This window comes from Hippopotamus amphibius, chromosome 5 (genome assembly GCF_030028045.1).
Source record: "Hippopotamus amphibius kiboko isolate mHipAmp2 chromosome 5, mHipAmp2.hap2, whole genome shotgun sequence".
NCBI lineage: Eukaryota > Metazoa > Chordata > Mammalia > Artiodactyla > Hippopotamidae > Hippopotamus > Hippopotamus amphibius.
The window spans coordinates 28,572,160-28,590,875 of record NC_080190.1 but is presented as its reverse complement, the minus strand read 5'-3'; the positions used below and the strand labels follow the sequence as shown (position 1 = coordinate 28,590,875).

Below are 18,716 nucleotides of genomic sequence, written 5' to 3'. Positions count from 1 at the left end.
CCAAAATTGATAACCCAGGTGAAAGGGACTAATCCGTTGAAAGATGTAATCTTCCACAACTCAGGAAGATATAGACATTCTGAACAGACCTATGCCTATTAAAGACATTGAATAAATAATTAAAAACCTTCCAAAACAGAAAGCACCAGGCCCAGATGGGTTCACTGGTGAATTCTACCAAATGTTTGGGGAAGAAATTATACCACTTCTCTATAATTTCCTCCAGAAGATAGAAACAGAGTGAAAACTTTCTACCTAATTCTCTGAGGCCAACATTACCCTAATACTGAAACTAAACAAAGATATTACAAGAAAAGAAAACTGCAAACCTATATATCTTATGAACACAGATGCTCATCTATCTAATGAGCTCATTTACATCTTGTAAAGAATGTAAAATAGTACAGCCTCTATGGAAAACAGTATGGTGGTTCCTCAAAATATTAAAGATAAAATTACTATGTGATCCAGCACTCCCACTTCTGGGTATATATCCAAAAGAATTAAAAGCAGGATCTCAGTCTTTGCGTGCTCACATTCATAGCAGTATTATCCACGATAGCCAAGAGGTGGAAGCAACCCAAGTGTCCTCTGACAGATGAATGGATACACAAAATGGGGGGGGGGGGGGGGGGAGAGAATAGAAAAGAATATTATTCAGCCTTAAAAAGAAAGGAAATACTGTCAAATGCTGCAACGTGGATGAAACTTGAGGACATTATTCTAAGTGAAATAGGCTTATACCTGCTTATGAGAGACAACTGTTAGATTTTCATGAATTTTGCAAGCTGGTTGAACTCAGATGGGTAGCTTGAAATTGGCCAGGATAGAAATTTTCAGACCGTAAAATGTGCAAATGCTTTTACAAATTGGGGAGAGTTGATTGATAAATATATACCAGCACACTACTTATTATTGCTCATCAGTCCTTGGCCTCTGATCATAAAAGAATCCTAGAGATACAGAGAAGAGGATAAAGCCAGGGAGGTACTGAGGGATGTTCTCATTCAGCCTAAGTCTAGGAGAGTTAGCAATGAGAAACTAGTGTACTATTTGACATGTATCAGCTCTAGTAAATATTACTTTGATTGTATATGAAATCAACTACCCAATATTTGACTTTTCCATCCTGCCTTTAATCCAAATTAAGGTTTTTCTCTTTATTCTTGAAACAGCTAAATGGTAGAGAAAACTATCAGCATAGCCTTTCCATAGACTCCTTTTGGCAAGTTGCTGAATTTGTGTCCTTTCGATTTTGAGTAGTTCAAAAGTTTTGTTTCTGCTTCTTTAGGAGCATTCTGGAAGAGTTTTCCGACTCCAGTTTGATGAATTCCAGATTGTCAGTAGTTCACATGATGACACAATCCTCATCTGGGACTTCCTAAATGATCCAGCTGCCCAAGCTGAACCCCCCCGCTCCCCTTCTCGAACATACACCTATATCTCCAGATAAATAATCATACACTGACCTCAGACTTGCCCAGGTATGAAAAAGAATTGTGTACATAGCACTGTGGGTAGGAGATGGAACATTGGCTATAAGGTATTTCAAGTTCACAGAGCCTTCTCACGCCCTGTACATCTCCAAGTCATATAAAGCAGAAGCTGACACCAGGAGACGGCTAAGATTGCACATTGGGCACTGCCTGTGATGAGGTAGCCAGCCTCGGTTCTTAGATGATTCTTGAACTAGATCTAGATGATCCTTGTGTAGTAGAACTAATAGTCCTGCCTTAGTAATCTAGTAGGATTGTTAAGAAAATTAAATGAGATTTGAATCAGTTTCAAAACTAAGAGTATTTACCTGAAAGCCTGCGACTTTGTAATTCCCAGATTAAAATAGTACCTATAATGGAGACCCTTTAACCCAAGTAGATAATCTAATGTGTGAAGGGAAAAATCTCTTGGTGAAATATCACGCTGCCTTATCACAGCTTTGCCTTGTCAGTGTTATTTAATTATAAAAGGTAGCTTTTTTTTTTTTTATCCTTATCCACGTTCCCTACCCCCTCCAGAAAGGAAAAGAACTGTATTTTGACCTTGAAAGTAGCTCTGGAGTTGGTGAGAACTCCGTGTATTCTCCCACTCAAGTCTCCATCCTCTCTCTGGGGCAGGAAAAGATCCTAATATTCATCTTAATCCATAGCCATGGTATATTCAGATCATACCTGGTGTCCTAACCAGTTCAAAAATATGTAATCACTGGTTTGGGAAAACTGTCCTAGCTACTGGGGAGTATTGCCATTATTGTGATTTCTTGTTTCCCATACTTGCTTCTGTTCTTGTGGCAGAAGTACACATTTAGTACACTTTTCTGCACATATTTCTGCAGTGGTTCTTCTGAGTAGGGTGTTTCATGCCCTGCTGGGCTTGCTTCAGTGCTCACTTCTCTCACAGAGGATGTGCTGCTTCCTCAACCAAGGCACACAGACCTAGCTGAGAATCCTAGCCACGTGCCCTTGGGCAGATAACTTCCCAGAGCCTTAGTTTCCTTATTAGTAAAACGAGGGTTGCAGTACCTACCATACAGAGCTGTTGTGAGAATTGCCTTGAAATGTTATATGTAAAATCCTTAGTGCTTAGTACAGTGCCTAGCACACAAGGTCCTCAATAAAAATCAGCTATTAATTAGTATTAATATTATAATCGTCATGTACCTATTCCCTCCTTTTGCCAAAATTTTCTCCTCCTTAGATTTCGATGGCATTTTGCCATTTTTAATATTCTTCCTGGCTTTCTGATTGTTTGCCATCTTCTTTCTCTCACCCCTAAAATGTAGACATCCATTAAGAGTCTGTCTCAGGCTTTTCTTCCATATCTGAGTTCCCTCCTTTGGCTCCCTTTTCTCTTCCCGAGGCTTCAGCTTTCATCTCTAATTTGTATTTGTAGTCCCAACCTTGCCTTAATCTCCAGGCCACATTTCCAGTCACCACCTGCACACCTGTCCTTGAAGGTACCAGGAGCACTTCTAGTGCACCCATCTAATAACAATCAGGCTCTCCCTTCATCTACACTGCCAGTTTCCTCCAGCCAAGCAGCCAGACAGCTTCACCCCACTCCCCTACTTTTGTTAGTGGCATACTGCGTTCATGGCCACTAAGGTTCAGAACCTCAGAGCTGTCTTCGCCTGCTCTACCATTATAGGGAACAGCTGAAAGCTTGGTGCCCACCCACGGTAGTCATTCCTAATCTCTAGGTGTCAGAGTCACTCTGCATGAGCATTACTGCCCTGAGCATGTCAGTGAGCTCTGCTGAGTCCCTAAACAGGCCATATAGCCTTTGACAGAAGCTCCTGCATGGCATGGACAGAAAGCGGGTATTAGGGAGGACCTCTGAGCCTTTCCCCCAATTGACAGCTAGTTTAATATTCTTTTCCTCCTAGAGAAAGTGAAAACTATAGGAAAAGGGACTAATGACTATGTGCTCTGTTTTCACACAGGACTCATTAAAGTTGCGGTATTTAACGTATCTGCCAATACCAGGATGAGCAACAACAGTAACAATCAAACCACCACCCCCTTTCCCCGGACTAGCTGAGGAGCGGGGCTTTAAGACTCCTGTTGGGACACAGTTGGTCTGCAGTCGACCCAGGATGGTCTACTCAGCACAGCTGACTGCTTCCATGCTGCTATCAGAAGATGTCTTTTATCTTTTGTGAATGATTGGAACTATTAAACCTCACCTCCCTCGCCTCCCCTCCTTCTTTCCCCTCTGCACCTGTTTTTTCCTCATTTGGTTCCAGACAAAGATGACTTATAAACATATTTAGTGTTTTGCCAGAATCTCTCTTGCTTTGCCGTTAAGCAGAAGAACTAGTTTCTCTGTGTAGCCTACTGGGAGAGAGCCACTTCTAGGGATGGGGGATACATCTTCAAGCCAGACAGCACCCAGTGTCTCCCTGTAAACTGCAGGAATGCCCAGCAGCTGCCAAGATCTCCCAGCCCCACTGCGCTTAGGAGGAGATAGCGTCTGGGGCAAGAAAGAAAGAAAACAGTGTACGCCCTGGAAGATCTGGGCCTCTTTCCTTCTGTCTCTTTCTCTGTTTCTGTCCCTCTTGCCCCTTCTCTGACTCCCCTTCAACATGTTTCTGTGCTGCACCTGGGAAGAAAGAGTGTGAAGAAAGTATCACCAGTTGGCATGAGACAAATGAGAAAATGCAGTACTTAGAAGAGTTAAATGCTCTTCAGTCAGAATTTCAAACCCAGGCTTTTGCTGCAAGTGACCCTATGTGGCAATGATGGATTCTCAGACATGGTACTCTCATCATATTTGCAACTCTTCTCTCTCCTCCTTGTAACACCCACCCCCACCTCCCAAAAAGGGGTGGGGGGCAGAAATTTCCTGGGCTCCATCAATGGCCACATCTTTTCTGGACTCAGCAGTCTCCTCGATTCCATGTAGAGTGTGGAAAGGAGTTGCTGATTGCATTTCCTCTCATTAACAATTAGATGTGTAATAAAAAGCATTGTACTTCATCTTAAATCACTGCTAAGGTTCAGCCTACAGAAAGGGTTGAAATGGCCAGAGCCAGTCGCTCGGTGCCTTCTGCATAATGGTTCGCATCTCTGATTCCCTCATCAGGGCCTGTGAGTACCCAGGCACCTCTGTCTTTGCCAAGACCATGATCAGACTAGCTTACCAGGTGGTCAGGACTAAAAGGTGTTGTCTTTTTCATTTAAGCCAGTAAATATCACCTCTCAAAAATCAAGATAATCATCTCAACCTTGCACTGCAGAACCTTCCTTCTGCTTTTCCATACCTGATATTTATAAAAGGCAAAGCTACCAGAGAGAGAGAGAATCAGGGTGAAATTTGGCACACAGGGTTTATTAATGGCGCAGAAACTGCCTTCTCTTTCCTTTTCTTCCTCCTCCTGGCCTTATTTTACTCTCCACTGTCCCAAACCAATGAAATCTCTCCTGCAGTTAGTAAGCAACATAAACAAATGGACTTCAGCAAGGGCCAAGGCTGACCTGCCACTTCAAAATCGGCTGTAGGGGCTTCAGGTGCAGGGCACATCACAGGGAGTACTATCAGTGTGTGCCCAGCTTGTTTCCCAGGGCAGGAATGGACCTGCACCAGCCATCTCGTGTGGCACGGACACACCACAGTGTGTCAGTGGCCCCAAGGCACGGGAAAGTCTCAAGTTTCCCTTGGAAGCTGAGCAGACAGGCCCATTGTTTCCATTAACTAATCAAAGCAGTTGAGTAAAAGAAAGGCCCCTTTTAACCAGCTGCTGTAAAAACTTCAGAATGAGAGCCTGTTGCAGGTGACCTCAAAGCCAGGCCGCCTTTAGTTCATAAGGGGATGGGGAGAGAGAGAAAGCCACCCTCACTTTTTCCTTTGCTTTGCCAGAAGGAATCCTCTTCCCAAAATGTGCCCGAACTGAATGTTACTACATATTGAGAGACAGCTTGTGCATATGCATTTTCCCTTCCTGCTTTATGAGTGCTTTTAAGCTTTTAGTTCCAGGTTATAGTCAGAAAATATTTCCCAGTGAAATGATATGTCATTGCCTGGGAAGTATTTTCTGAGTATAATTCCCTTACTGACTACCCACATGCTAGAGAAATGTCTTCTATTTAGCCACTATCAGGGTTCCTTGTCTATTGTCTTGACTATTAATGGCTTTTTGATTGGTAAAGGATTTTGCTATAGATGAGGCAGAGGGCCGTCCACCCTGAAAAATACCCAGGTCAGAATTACATGAATTTTGATCTGTTTCAAAATATTGTCCAGTAGCCATAACTTTACCAGCCCTTCTGTTATATGCTGCTATTCAGAAGTGGAACCGTGGAATATTCATTGGTGCCCGGAGTTTTGCTGTCCCATCTAGGTTCAGTTGAAGGTATGTTGTTTCTAAGACTGTTTTGGAGCTTGTCCAGTACATCATAAATGAAATGCAAGGTGGACCCTGCAGTCTGGAGCCATTAGCTCCATTGAGGATATTCTCCAAGTTGTCCTCTGCTGCTGATGGAAATGGGAATGAAGTTAAGTGGTCTGAAAAACTTGAGTCAGTCACATTTCTCAGCTCTGGGGGTCATTTACCAGTTCATTGTAGAAGAAATAATCAGGTAAGTAGAAGTTCATTTCCAGAGAAGGTAAACCCCACTTACCATCTCTGCATGATTTCAGTGGGAATTGATTATCACTAATCCCCAACTGGGCTAGAATAAATGTAAAGTTTGACCTTTTTAAAAAGAAAAGAGAAACAAAGAAAGTCTCAACAGCTCCAAAGGGATGGTAGAAAAGGAACTGAAGGTGTCTCTGGGCTCTGAAACAAAGTGTCCCCATTGTAGATTAGTCTCTTCTCACTAAAATTCCACTGTGGGCCTGAAAGGAATGTTTCATAAAGATGGGAGGAATCCTGTTCAAAGGCAGGCGAGGAGCGTGTGCATGCCCCTGCACCTGGTTGCTCTGTGGGCACCTGTGAGCTCTCTGTTCACACTGGGGCTTCTTGGACAAAACCAGCATGCCTTGCTATGTGTGTGTGTATTTCCACTGCTGAGAACATCCTTTTACTTTCTTATGTGCAATTTGAAAGTGGATATGAATTGTGAATGGGAGGCCTTTTACACTTGTCCCTTGGCAAAATTCTTTCCAGTGACTCTTCACCAGAAACTTCAGAGACAGGGACTCTCTGGAATTCTATTGACAAGTAATAAAGTCTGGCCCTCATAACTTGTTTCTGGGAAGGACCCTGGGACCCCTAAATCATTCTGCTTTCTGCTCAAGTTAGAAAAATCCTTTTTATTTTTCTTTTGTAAAATCAAAAACTGAAGAGAAGAAAATATGCACTCTTCTCCTTTGCCGTCTCCTGGTACCCATTGGTCTGAACAGCTGTGGTTGGTCTGTTCCTTACTTAGCACTTGGTTATACGTGGAAACACAGGGCTTGTGATGGAGTGGCGGGGGGCATATTGGAATAATTAAGGCAACTTTTTCTTCCCTAGAATTAGACACCTTGGTATCGTTGACCTTCTTGGCATCTTAGTTGGTAATACCTTCCCACCTAGAATAGTGCAGGCTGGAGAGGCTAGGCTACAAGCTTGATTCTGGAGGAATCCAAGGTACTTCCAGGTGTAAAAAGGACTGCTTAGATGCCCACCACTTGTTTGATAATCAGATTTGCCGTATGACTTTAATCCATATTTCTGATCTCCTCCTCCATTTCTCTGAGTTCAGCAGACTTCCCACGAGCTGGAGAACATTAAAAGGTGCCCTTGCTTCTCTTTGCCTTCCTCTCTTCCCTCCTAGAGTAACCCTCATTTCTACCAAGCGTACCTGAACCTGCAGGTTGAGTTCTCCCCAGACTTCATCCACACAGCTGATCACTGGCAGACCACAGCCCCTTACATTATCCACAGTCTCAGCATAATCAGTGCCAAAAAGACAGTCGTCTCATAGTAGAATAAAGCTGTTTTGCTTCTTATTTTTAACCTGTAGTTCATTTGTGACTTCAGAATCCTTGGAACTGAGGAGAGAAACCAAAAAAGTGTGATTATGGCTGCTTGATTTCAGGTGGAACTTAATGCATTGATATCCGGAAACCTCTTCTATTAGAAATTGAGTACCTATGATCTAAAATTTCCTGGAGGCAGATGACATCTGGCAACAGCTCTCCAGCCCACCCAGCTGGCTCTTTTAGCTTCTCATTTGCTGTGTGGATGTTTAAGGGTCAGTGCAATAAACAGCATTATAAAGCATCACCTCCCCTCTATCCCTTTCTCTTCATGGACACTGATGGCAGAGACCAACAAGAAGGGTTAGATCTCTGGGTACCAAGGACACTAACGCTTTCCCAAATCAGTGATCACTCAAGCCCAATGCAGACTGTTCTGAGGGATGTTCACTGGACTCCAGCTGTGGGACAAGCCTGGCCACAAGTGTGAGCCTCCCTGAGAGCTTTCGGTTGGCTCAGCCTTTGTTCTCTAGACTCTTCAGTACTGACTGCTTTGACTTTTGTGATTATGTTATGGTGATGTATAGTCAATGTACCAATATGTTCACAACCTAGGATCATGGTAATATAGTGTGTTTTTTTTTTAAACTGTTCAGAAAAAATAACTTAAATTACAAATATAAGATTAAAGTGAATTTTCTGGGTGTCTTGTCTCTTTACCCCAACATCAAGAGGACAGTGACATTTTCAATATAGAAATTGAGGGAGTGAACAGAGACCTCTTTAAGATAATCTGATACGAGAAAACAACATTGAGAGAAGTCAGGGCCAAATTGTATGAATAAATATGGGTTAGTGTACCATGTGAATTAAATTGAAGCCAAAGTGCTGTCTAATTTGGGAACTGGTCACCACAGCCTTGGCCTACCAAGGTGAGCCCAGAACTTTAGTTTTCTTCTGCTTTCTCCTTAGGTGAAAAGACTTGAGTTTCCCCTGCATCCCATTTGATCAGTTTTGAGACAAGAGAGCTCACATTTGGGAGCAATTTCGGAAAGATTCCAACAAGCTATAAAAATGAAGGGAGCATTGACTGGGGAAACCCACCCCCCTTCTCTCCTTAAATAAAACCTAGGAAAGTGGGTACCAGGTTGCAACCAGACCCCTGCCCGCCCCCCTTTCCTCCCTCTTCCCCTCTGGTGCCATAAGCAGGAACCTCCGCAAAAGTTACCCATCCCTGTTTTACATCTATGGGCTTTTAGTAGTGGTGGCCCTCCCTGCCTGACTAGGCTCCCTGGCTCTGTCAGCCTTGTGGTCTCAGTGCCTATTGTACCTGGATTGACAGTTGCGGTTGTTGGAGCGTTCTCAGACTGTTAGATGGCACGGCCCCAGTGCAGAAGTATCCCTGCTAGAACAGGAAGCATGTCAGAGCATCAGGTACACCTGACATTGTGCAGTTGAGGAATCTGAGGAACAAGAAAAAGGGCTCCCCACACTGCCCAAGACCACACTGGAGTCTCCTCTCTAAGAGCTAAGGAGAAGTAAGGGGAGGAGCAGCAGACTCTGCTGGGGCCACTGGCATCTACTCAGTTATCACTTGTAGGCTGGACTCCTCAGCCCAGAATGGAGCAGAGGCTAGGCCCGGGGGGGTTATGGGTCTCACCTTGAAACCCAGTGTCAAATCGCTCCTCCCAGGAAGACCAGGGTGTAGGGCACACCCTTGGAAGACTCAGCCCTGAAATCACTGTTTCCTAAAGCAAGGCTGGGCCTGGAATCCCTCTCCCCTTGAAACCTATAGCTGTGCCACCATCAGCAATGACTATGGGGAGGAGACCCCTCTTCATGCTGATTGGCTCTTGCCAATTAAGGGCATTTTATTAGTCTGCTAATTAAAGGCACTTTGTTAGCAGCAGGAGAGGCCGGGTGGGTGCCTGGTGAGATGGAGCCTAAGTCAGGAGAAATTGTTTTTCTCCCCGCCCCCCCCCCCCCACCTCCCCTCTTGGAAGCAGAGCCTCTCAGGGAACCCTCTCGGTCCCCAACCTCTCCCGCTGCGCCTACCACACCCTTTGCTTTCAATTAGTGGCTTTGAGGGGAGTGAGGTCATTACCAAGCCCAGGTGGAGAGCCCTCCCCTGCCTCAGGCCAAATGAGGCCTTCCGGGTACAGTCCCGTGTACCTCCTTTGGAGTCTGGGCCCAGGAAAGGAGAAGCCCAGGGGGTTGTGTTTGTTCTCCCCACTGGGGAAAGGTCCTTGTGTCCCCACCACTCAGACTGTGGCTAACTTGGTCACATGGTATGAATCTCCATGCCCCTTTCTCACCAAAGGCTCAGGAGGTTATTAGGAAATGTGACCTTCCTATCACTTTGCAAGAGCTGAGCCCACTTAGACCCAGAGTGAGTCAAGGAAGAGGGGCTGCTGGTTTTACATTCCCAGCCATGCAGACCCTGAGACTCTTCTGGGCGTAAGCTCACCACACACTTCAGACACTTAACCCTGCCTGGCCCAGTTGGGTGCTGGGAAAGTCCCCTTCCTCCAACAAGAGAGGAGGGCCTGGCTATGACTTAGCACATAAGGACTGCCATGCAGGGTCAGAGATACCCCCTAGCCAGAACTTTCCCTGTCCCATCTTGCTGCCCTCCTCACCCCCTCACTTAACTGCAGAATTAGCACCAGCCAGGCTGGGAGGGCAGATTTATGGCTAGGCCTGCCTCCTTCCATTTAACCCGAGGCCGGCCCGGGCTCCAGACACTAAATTAGATTTTTGACAATTAGAGAGACTAATGGGCACAGAGCCATCCCCAGAGCCAGATATCCAGCAAGGCCGTCCTTTAACATCCACCACTGGCCAGCCAGCCCCTCCCTGGCCGCCCTCCTCTTCCCCTGGTGGGCATTTCTCTCCCCTGCCCTGTCTCTCTCTGCCCAGGCTCTGAATGCACTCCAGAGATTTCTCTGATTCCCTCTCTCTCCATTTCTTTCCCTCTCCTTCCCACCCCTGGCCCAGCACCGGCTGGGCTCTGGGGCTCTGCTGCTCCTTGCCCTCCAGTCACATCTCTCCATCTCTGCCTTCCCGAGGGCCCATCCCTCTGTAGTATTTCCATTGGCCCCTAGCAGACGACAAGCCCCTTGAGGGCAGGGGTTTGTGCCCTACCTGTGTTCAGCATGCCCGTAACCAATGGGTGCTTAGTAAATGTTTATCGTTTCCTGGGCCTGTCTCCCTGCCTTCTCCCTCTGAGTCTCTGGATCTCTGAGGCCTGCCCACACTGCCCTCCTGGCCCCAAGCCCAGCCCTGGCTCTGGCCTGGCTCTGCTCCGTCGTGGGCTGGGTCCTCTTTCCTTGCCGCCCCTCAGCTCTGGCCGGTCTTGGGCTGGGCGGGTGATGAGATTGCAGTAAGTGGTGTTGCGGGGGGAAGCTGCTCACATTCACTCAGGCAGACTCATAGCTCTGTCAGGCTGATGGGTCCTGAGTGGAGGCACAAACGGCCCCCCACGGACACGCCGAGATTGGTTATAAAATTACAAGCATTTGTTCTGCTGTCAGGGGCCTTCCCTCCCTCCCCTCTGCCTGCTTGCCTCGGCTCCCCACCGGCCCTCACCCAGCCCTCTCTCCCCAGGGGTCAGCCCATACAACCTGAAGGACCCTGGCCAGGGGCCACCAAGGCAGATAAGGCCAGGAGACTAAGGCCACCGAGCTCCCCACCTAGGCTGGTCTTCTTGCCTTGGCCCTGGGATTGTCACAGTTCATGCTGGCCTCAGAGTGATCTGACCTGCAGGGTTTCCTGTTCTCTGAAGTGTGGGTAAGTGTGGGTGGGGGCCCAGGGCAAATAGGCCTTGGAATCCAGGCATGCAGGTCGCAAGTAGAGGAAGATGTCCCAAGTCCAGGCCTCCCTGGGACAACCAGTGCCCACAGCCTTTGAGGGAGTCCAAGGCAGGGGTGGGGATGGCTGGGAGCCTTCTCTGCTAAAGGAGGGAGTAGCAGAAGCTAGGTTGGTGGGAGGAGTCCATCTCTCTTCCCTTCATGTGGCCAGTACCGTAACCCCCAGGTAAGGACAAATCAGCTCTCAGAACAGTCCTCCCACCCCAACCCCAGTCCCTAAAAGCCAATACGGCCCACCAGATGCCTGCTATGGTTGCCCTCTACACTGAGTCCCCTCAGCCTGGCCCTTGTATTCACCCTCTAGGGCCAAGGGTCAATCAGTCCTGGCCTTTTCAGGTGCCCAATTACCCCAAAGCAGATGTGGCTTGAAATCCTGGTTTGTGCTCCTTATCGGCCCCACTCCCCTGCCTGACACAGACAGATCAGCCAGTCCCTCTTACTCTAGCCTCTCGGCCTCCTTCCCACCCTCATTCCTCCAATAAGGCCCCAGGCCCTGGCCCTTTCCTAGCCCTCAGCTCCAGCTTCAGTCCCTGCTTGACCGTCAGCCTCCTGTTAGGAGGCATCGGGGTGCCGTGTGGCCAGGTGCTGGGTCTCCAGCCTGGAGTGGGAACTTTAGGGAGCGTCATCTCCTGGCTGATGCCTACTAGGTGCCTTCCTGCCATCCGTCATTCATTCTCAGCCCAGAATGTATTTGCTGTAATTACATCTTTAATTAAGGTGGTGATGGCTCATTGTTCACCAACAATGATGGATCAGATCCTCCTACTTGCCTTCCTCCCTCTGTCCGGCACCCTCCAGGTCAGCTTTCCCCCAGCGCTGGGGTTGGGAAGGGTGCACAAGAACGTGCCCTCTTCTAGGGACCACCAGATGTCTGCTTGGTCCAAAGTGGCCAGGTTGGGGGGTGGGCCGATGTTGCCCCCATACACACACATGCCACCATCACCACCCGGGCTGGGCTCTGAGCCACACACTCCTCATCCAAGGAGCTGACAAGCACAGAAAACCTCACAAGTCCTGAGTGTGGAGTGTATGAGGGGGCGGCCCTAACTCCAAGCTCCCCTGAGCATTAACCAGGGTCTCTGGCAAGGGCTCCACTCCCATACACTTGCACCCACTCAGGCCATAGGCCCAGGTCCAAATCTGCATGTGGTGGCTATTCATTGACAGTGTTCAGTGAATGAACACGTCAGTCAGTGAGGGGAGATCTGCTCTGAGAGGGTGGGGCTCAGAGCTCCTCACTGGAGGCCCTAGGCTTGTTGGAGTCCATGGTGAGCAGGGGGGCGAGGATGGGCAGTGAAGGCCCAGGATCCTCCAGGAAGCCTTATAGGATAAGACCCTAATGTGGGTTAAAATCCGAGTTTGGCACCTAGTGACTGTACGACACTGGGTGAGTTTCCTAAGTCTCAGTTTCCTCATTTATAAAACAGATATGAAACCAGTACCCTACCTTGTGTCATGGCTGCAGATTCACGAGACACTGCACGTAAACGGAAGAGTCCAGGATGAGGGGTGGTGGCAGCTGTGGGGAAAGGTGGGAGCTGAGCAGCTGTGGGGAACCCGTCTCTACTGTGACTGGCTAATGGCACCAAGACCTGGGAGGTAGCCTCCATCTTGGTTTGAGGAAGGCCTTGCCCACTCCAGGCACTGTTGGGCACAAGGGTGGGGTTGGCAGGGCTGTGACAAGGCCGGTGTAAGATTAGGTGCACAGTAGTTGCACAGGACATGCTTGCTGATAGGAACTGGCTGACCTTTCAGAGCTGCAGGGGTTCTTCCCCAGTGTGGTCAGGGTCTGCTCAGAGCAGGGTCCTGGCCTGACATAGTGGGAGGGGCTGAGAGGGAGAGCCTGGAGGCCCAGCAGGGGAGCTTAGTCTGCACCTTATCTTTAAGGGGGCTTGGCTTCAGGAAGGTGGGGAGGGGGGACAGCTGGGTAGGACCTCTATCCCTTCTACCTTTCAGCTCTAAAATTCTATGACCCTCCCTCCATGGGACCCTGTCATCTCCCACAGAGCTTCCCCACTCCCAGGGGTCGCCTCCTCTGCATTCCCCCTTCCCCAGTGACCCTCTCCACCCTGCAGGGCCCACCTTCCCCAGGGTGACTCCAAGGCCCAGGCTGAAAGGTTGAGCCTACCTAGCGGTAAGTATGCACAACATTACATATGTATATTGGAGAGTAAATAACCCCAAAAAGCGCCTTGTAAATAGACTCCAAGTTTATCCTTTATTAATGAGGCACCAAGTGCCCCGCTGTTTTAGAGCAGCGAGACTTTCATAATATCAAAACCTAAATTACACTTGCGTCTCTCATCCCAGGGACGAGCATCTTTCGGCTCCGTTTGCAGAGTGAGTAAGCAGGGATCCCTCTGTCTGTCTGGGATTTGTTGGCACCTTTCTTCAACTGGAGGGAGGGAGGATGTACACACATGCATGTACACACACACACACACACACACACACACACGCACACCCCGAGTTCCCTAGAGAGCTTCTTGTCTAAGTCCTCAGGGCCCAGTGTTTGAGGGCCACCTGGACTCTGGCCTTCATTCCATGTACAGAGTTTACAGAATCAAGGGGTCACCCCAGGCCCTGGAGTGTGGAAGTGGGGATGGGTCACTGGACACTTACAAGCCCTGTGACCAAGCTACTCCCTGGCTCTTAGCTTCAGTTTCCTTGTGTGCAAATGGGGACGATAATAGCTTCCTCCTAGGATGGTTGTGAGGACTCAGTTAATGGGTCAGAAGTGAGGTTTGGTGTAGAGCAAGTCCTTGGTAAATGTGAGCTGTGGTGGTGAGGATGATGAAGACGCGATGAGCCCCCTCTTTGGAGTGGGCCACCAATGTCTTCTCCGTTCCTGGAACACACCACATGTGGGGTCACAGAGTTCCAGCCTCATCCTGGCACCGAGGTCCTGCACTGACCAGGGCCCATCTCACCCTCAGCACATGCAAGACCTGACCTTCCAGAGGCCCCCAACCCTGAGCTCAGCTGGGGCAAGAAGCCCGGACCCTCTTGGGCCCCGATTCCCCAAGTCCAAGGCTCTTCTCAGACCCCTTGAGGATTGTGCCTACCCTAACCCAGTCCTAGACCAAATGGACTAGCTGGGCAGGTGGACAGGTGGGTGCTGTGTGGGCAGGATTTACAGCCTGGCCAGCCAAGCTCCCGGTGCTCTGGTGGGCGTCGTGTTGAATCTGTCCCATTATATGGACAGTTGAGTTTAATAGTCATTGTGTGCTCGCTCAGAGCCCAGCAAACATCGCGGGGCGACACCCCCTCCATGCGAGCAGCCCGCTCCCCAGCCACACGGCCCATCCATACAGTAAATTAAAAATATGAATCACTTCTCCCCACTGCCTCCCCAAACGCTCATCTTGTCAGCCTGTATGTTGCCTTCATTTGTATTACCTTAATTTAATGTTAATTATGGTCTTCATTTACAAGGAACAAGCGAGCCCTGCTCTGCCAGGGGAACTTCTCCCCACCCCTTCCCCCTCAGCCCAGGAGGGAGAGGCTAGGGGAGAAGGGGAATTTGGGGGGCTACCAAGGAGTAAGGAAGGGAGTTGGGAGAGGGCAGGAGATGAGACCTGGGCCATCAGTGGCTGATGGCCACTCAGGGAGGGACTAAGAATTCCCTCCCCCATGCACACACACCCTGTCGTCAATCATTTATTCATTCAACAGTTATGTATTGAGCACCTAGTAAGTGCCAGATAACCAGGAAACAGAGAGATGGGGGGAGGGGGATCTTCTTCCCTAATAAGGGCTCTTCCATCCTGAAGTGAATGTGCTAGAAAGCAGCATCAGGAAGACATGTCATCCATGCCCCAGTTGGGCTGGTGCCTGACCCAGCCCAAAGGGCACAGGACACAGGCAAGAGATCTTCTCTTCCTTCCAAGTTCCCTTCTTGGCTACTAGTGCCATCCCTACCCCAAACTGCTTCATACTCTTTCCAGGCAGGAAGTTCTTTCTGAGGTCTTTCCCGAGTCCCTCTTGTTGCAGATCATCCTAGGCTCAGAGCCTGCGTGGGGTCAGAAGTGGAAGGGTGACTCCCAGGCTGGAGGTTTGGGAGGAAGGCACTGCGGGGATCCCTCATCCCCCACCACCTCCACCACCCCATCTCCCCACCACCCAGCCCTCTTGACTTGCCCAAAGTCCTGTGTCTGAGAGGCCTGGGAGGCCTGTGTGTGACCATTTGGCTGTCCCTGTGCTGCCACACTGTCAATGGGACACACAGTCACACACAAGCCTGTAGAGCCTGTGGGGGGCTCGATAAGTGTTGGTGGCTCACGTCACATGTTTGCACACAGGGAGCTGGCAGAGGGCCACCTGCACTCAAGCTGCCATTAACCGCGAACACCAGCCCCTCCCCCCAGCACACGCCTCCTCAACTGGGGAAGAGGATCTCCAGCTGGGAATATCTGCTTGACAGATGAGGCTGTTCTGAGTGTGTGTCTGCATGTGTGTCTGTCTCCAAGGAGCCTTGATCCACACACAGGGACATGTGTCTCCCCAGGTTCGGTGTGCCCCCTCACGTTCCGTGTGCCTGTGTGTATGTGCAGGAGCGTGTGTACAGCGGGGCCCACGAGTATGTGCGCGCGCCTGTGCTCATGCCCGCGACACCCCCCTCCCCCCATCCTTGCCTGTCAGCGGCGCTGATGACATTGGCGCAGAGGAAAGTGATGACAAATGCCCGTTATCAGCGAACGAGGCCGATGACAAATGGGCGGGCGCCTGAGCAGCCCCATTACGCTGTAATAACAGAAGATGGATGGCCTGGCGCCCCGCCCCCCCAACCCTTACCCCTCCTTCGCCGGTAACGGGAGCCCAACCGGCTCCGCCCGCCCGGGAGGGAGCCACGCCGCCCGCCGGGCCGCCAGTCACTGCATGGCCGAGAAGCCCGGGCCCAGGCCGAGGACCGGAGCCGGGAGCCCACGCGGCTGCCCGCGGCGGAGGAACAAAGCGGCGGGCTCGGGGTGGGAGCAGGAGGCGCACGGGGCATCCGGCCTGCCCGCGGCCAGGACACGCAGCTGTGCACACACATGGCCTGCACACGCGCCAGCCGCCTGCGCCCTTGGTTGTGCCAGGACAGGTGCACCTGCAGCTCCCGTCCAGGCACAATCCCCACGTCACGGAGCACGGACACGTGCTTTCCTGATGTGCGTGGGCATGCAACTGCCGCCCAGATCCCGGTACACACCCATCGACATAAATCCATGCACACGCAGCCATGCAGACCCGGGCACCTGCAGTTCATGCACGGGACTACAGAAACCACTTATGTCTGTGCACATGTATGCTGCCAACATGCCCGCACATGGATGGATATGAAAATATGCACTCACATAAGTAGAGATGCTTATGCATGGACACAAACTCTTACACTGAGTTCTGTGCACACAATTCAGGGCCTCCCAACACATGCACACCCACACGCCAAAGATGCCCACAGATATATCAACAAATGTTAACTGGGCCCCTACCATGCAAGTGTCAGCTAGGTGCTGATGGAGTTACAATGATGAATATGGCACTGGCCCTGGCTTCTAGAATTTTAGTCTGCTAGATGGAGCAGACAGACGGCTGTGAGTGAAGGAGGAAGATGATATGTGTTTTGACCCAAGTACATAGTTTGTGATGTGAGATTTCCAACTGGAAAATCGGAAGAGTTTTCCTGGAGGAGGTGACTAAATAAATTTTCAAAAGGAATTGGATTTTGAAAAAAAGTATGGAAATGGGAAAGTGTAGGGAGTGTTTGGGGCCAACCCTAATCTAAGGGGCCACTAGTCCAGGCAAATAGCACTGGGTGAGCGCAGGAGGAATGAACCTTCCCAGACAAACTGGGGCCAGGAGGCTGGAGCTGGCAAGAGGCTGGGGCAGGCCCACATGAGAGACCAAGGAGGCCTGAGCTAGTTTCCGGCATAGAAAAGGAGAGGACCAGGAGGTCAATGAATGGGGAAGTAAGTGAATGAGAGGTGCCAGGTAGGGCCAAATTCCTAGGATGTGACCTGAGCAGTCCCAGGGGGCTGTTGTGTTTAGAAGAAGCCTGTGCTTGGTTTAATGCTCTGTCTTGAAATTCTTTATAATTTTATAATAAGGGGCCTGCTTTTACATTTGGCATTGGGCCCTGAAAATTATATAGCCAGTCCTGGAGCTAGGGATCTCGCAGGTTGATGGAGTAAGACAGAAGGAGCAGGTTGGGGGAAGAAGACAGTGAGTTTGGGGGGCCCAGGGAGTATATAAGAGTCTGGATATGGAGTGAGCAGTTGAGATGATGGCTAGTGTCTCCCTCCCTGGAGTGGGAGTTGGTGCCTTGCTTATGCCTCTACCCATGCTCGTTTCTACTCCTCAGTGAGTCCACACACTGCCACATGCCATAGAGGTGCCTCCTAAAACATGCCTGTGTACCCCCATGCTGGAATATAAGCTCTCCAGTGTTGCTCTCATATCCCCAGGGCATGGAAAATGGTTGCCACTCAATACCTGTTTGTTGAAGGAATAAGTGCATGTATGCATGACTGAGCACATGTGCGCTGACACATGTACACACACTGGGCATCTGGTCCCCCACCATGGTGGGGGGGTACACATAGGCCCAAACATGGTGCCCTACCCCATTACCACTTCCCTGTATTTCCTCCAGGGTTGTTCTGTCACCCTGTGTCTACTTTGGGGAAAGAATGCCCTTGTCCCGGGGCGCCCTCTTTGGGTGTCTCTTTTGTAGACACAGCTGGGCAGGAGTTAACGGTGAGCCCAGAACCCTGGGGTGATGGTCAGGGAGGGGCTGTGATTTGGAGCCAGAGGATCAGACTTCAAGTCTCAGCTCCTCCCTTGGCTGACTGCTCCTCTCTCTGAGCTTTAACTCTTCATCCACAAAATGGGACTATAAGATGGAAAAGTATGCCAGCACCATGATGCTGACAGAGATAATTAGGGGAGATAAGCTCAATCAGGTCAGGTATTGAGAGAGCTGCTCCCTTCCCCCGCAACTCTGGGTTCCCTGGGGTGTCAAAAATAGCCTGGAGATGACCCAGGTGACCTCAAACAAGGAGAGGGGAGTTGGCAGACTGGTAGAAGGACGCTTTGGTCTACTCAATAGGAGCCAGGTGATGAAGGAGCTGAGACTCAGGCCCTGCCTTCCACAGCTCACCTGCAAGCAGGGACACATACGAGGCAGGGTAAGTAGGAGGTGCCCTCCATGGCTAAAGTAAACACTCTCACTTTGGGTGGGGAGAGGCAGAGGACATCTCCAGACATATGGACCAATTGAGAGAGCCAGGTGGAGGCGAGTGAAGGGGAGTGCAAAGCCCCAGGGTTGCTCTGTATTTCTTTCCCAGGGTGCCCTGCCTTCTGCTGGACAGGAACTCCACCTGCTAATTTTGACTTCCTAATATGTGACTTTCTCCCGTCTACAGAATGGGGGTGGGGGAGCATTTCCAGGAGCCCCCTCGGTCT

At 49.9% G+C, this 18,716-nt stretch overlaps 1 protein-coding gene across 16 annotated transcripts in view; it reads left to right on the top strand.

The window, feature by feature from the left end:
* The window catches only part of BTRC (beta-transducin repeat containing E3 ubiquitin protein ligase), a 176,015-nt gene extending 172,233 nt beyond the window's left edge, over positions 1 to 3,782 (top strand). For 15 of the 16 annotated variants that reach the window (XM_057734606.1, XM_057734604.1, XM_057734603.1 and 12 more), the window contains 2 exons: positions 1,292 to 1,484; positions 3,440 to 3,782. In XM_057734606.1, the coding sequence (XP_057590589.1) occupies positions 1,292 to 1,453 (162 nt within the window). In that variant the 3' untranslated portion in view covers positions 1,454 to 1,484; positions 3,440 to 3,782. The remainder of the gene's footprint in view (positions 1 to 1,291; positions 1,485 to 3,439) is intronic. The other variant, XM_057734601.1, reaches the window with a different exon arrangement.
* The last annotated feature ends 14,934 nt before the right edge of the window (positions 3,783 to 18,716 follow it).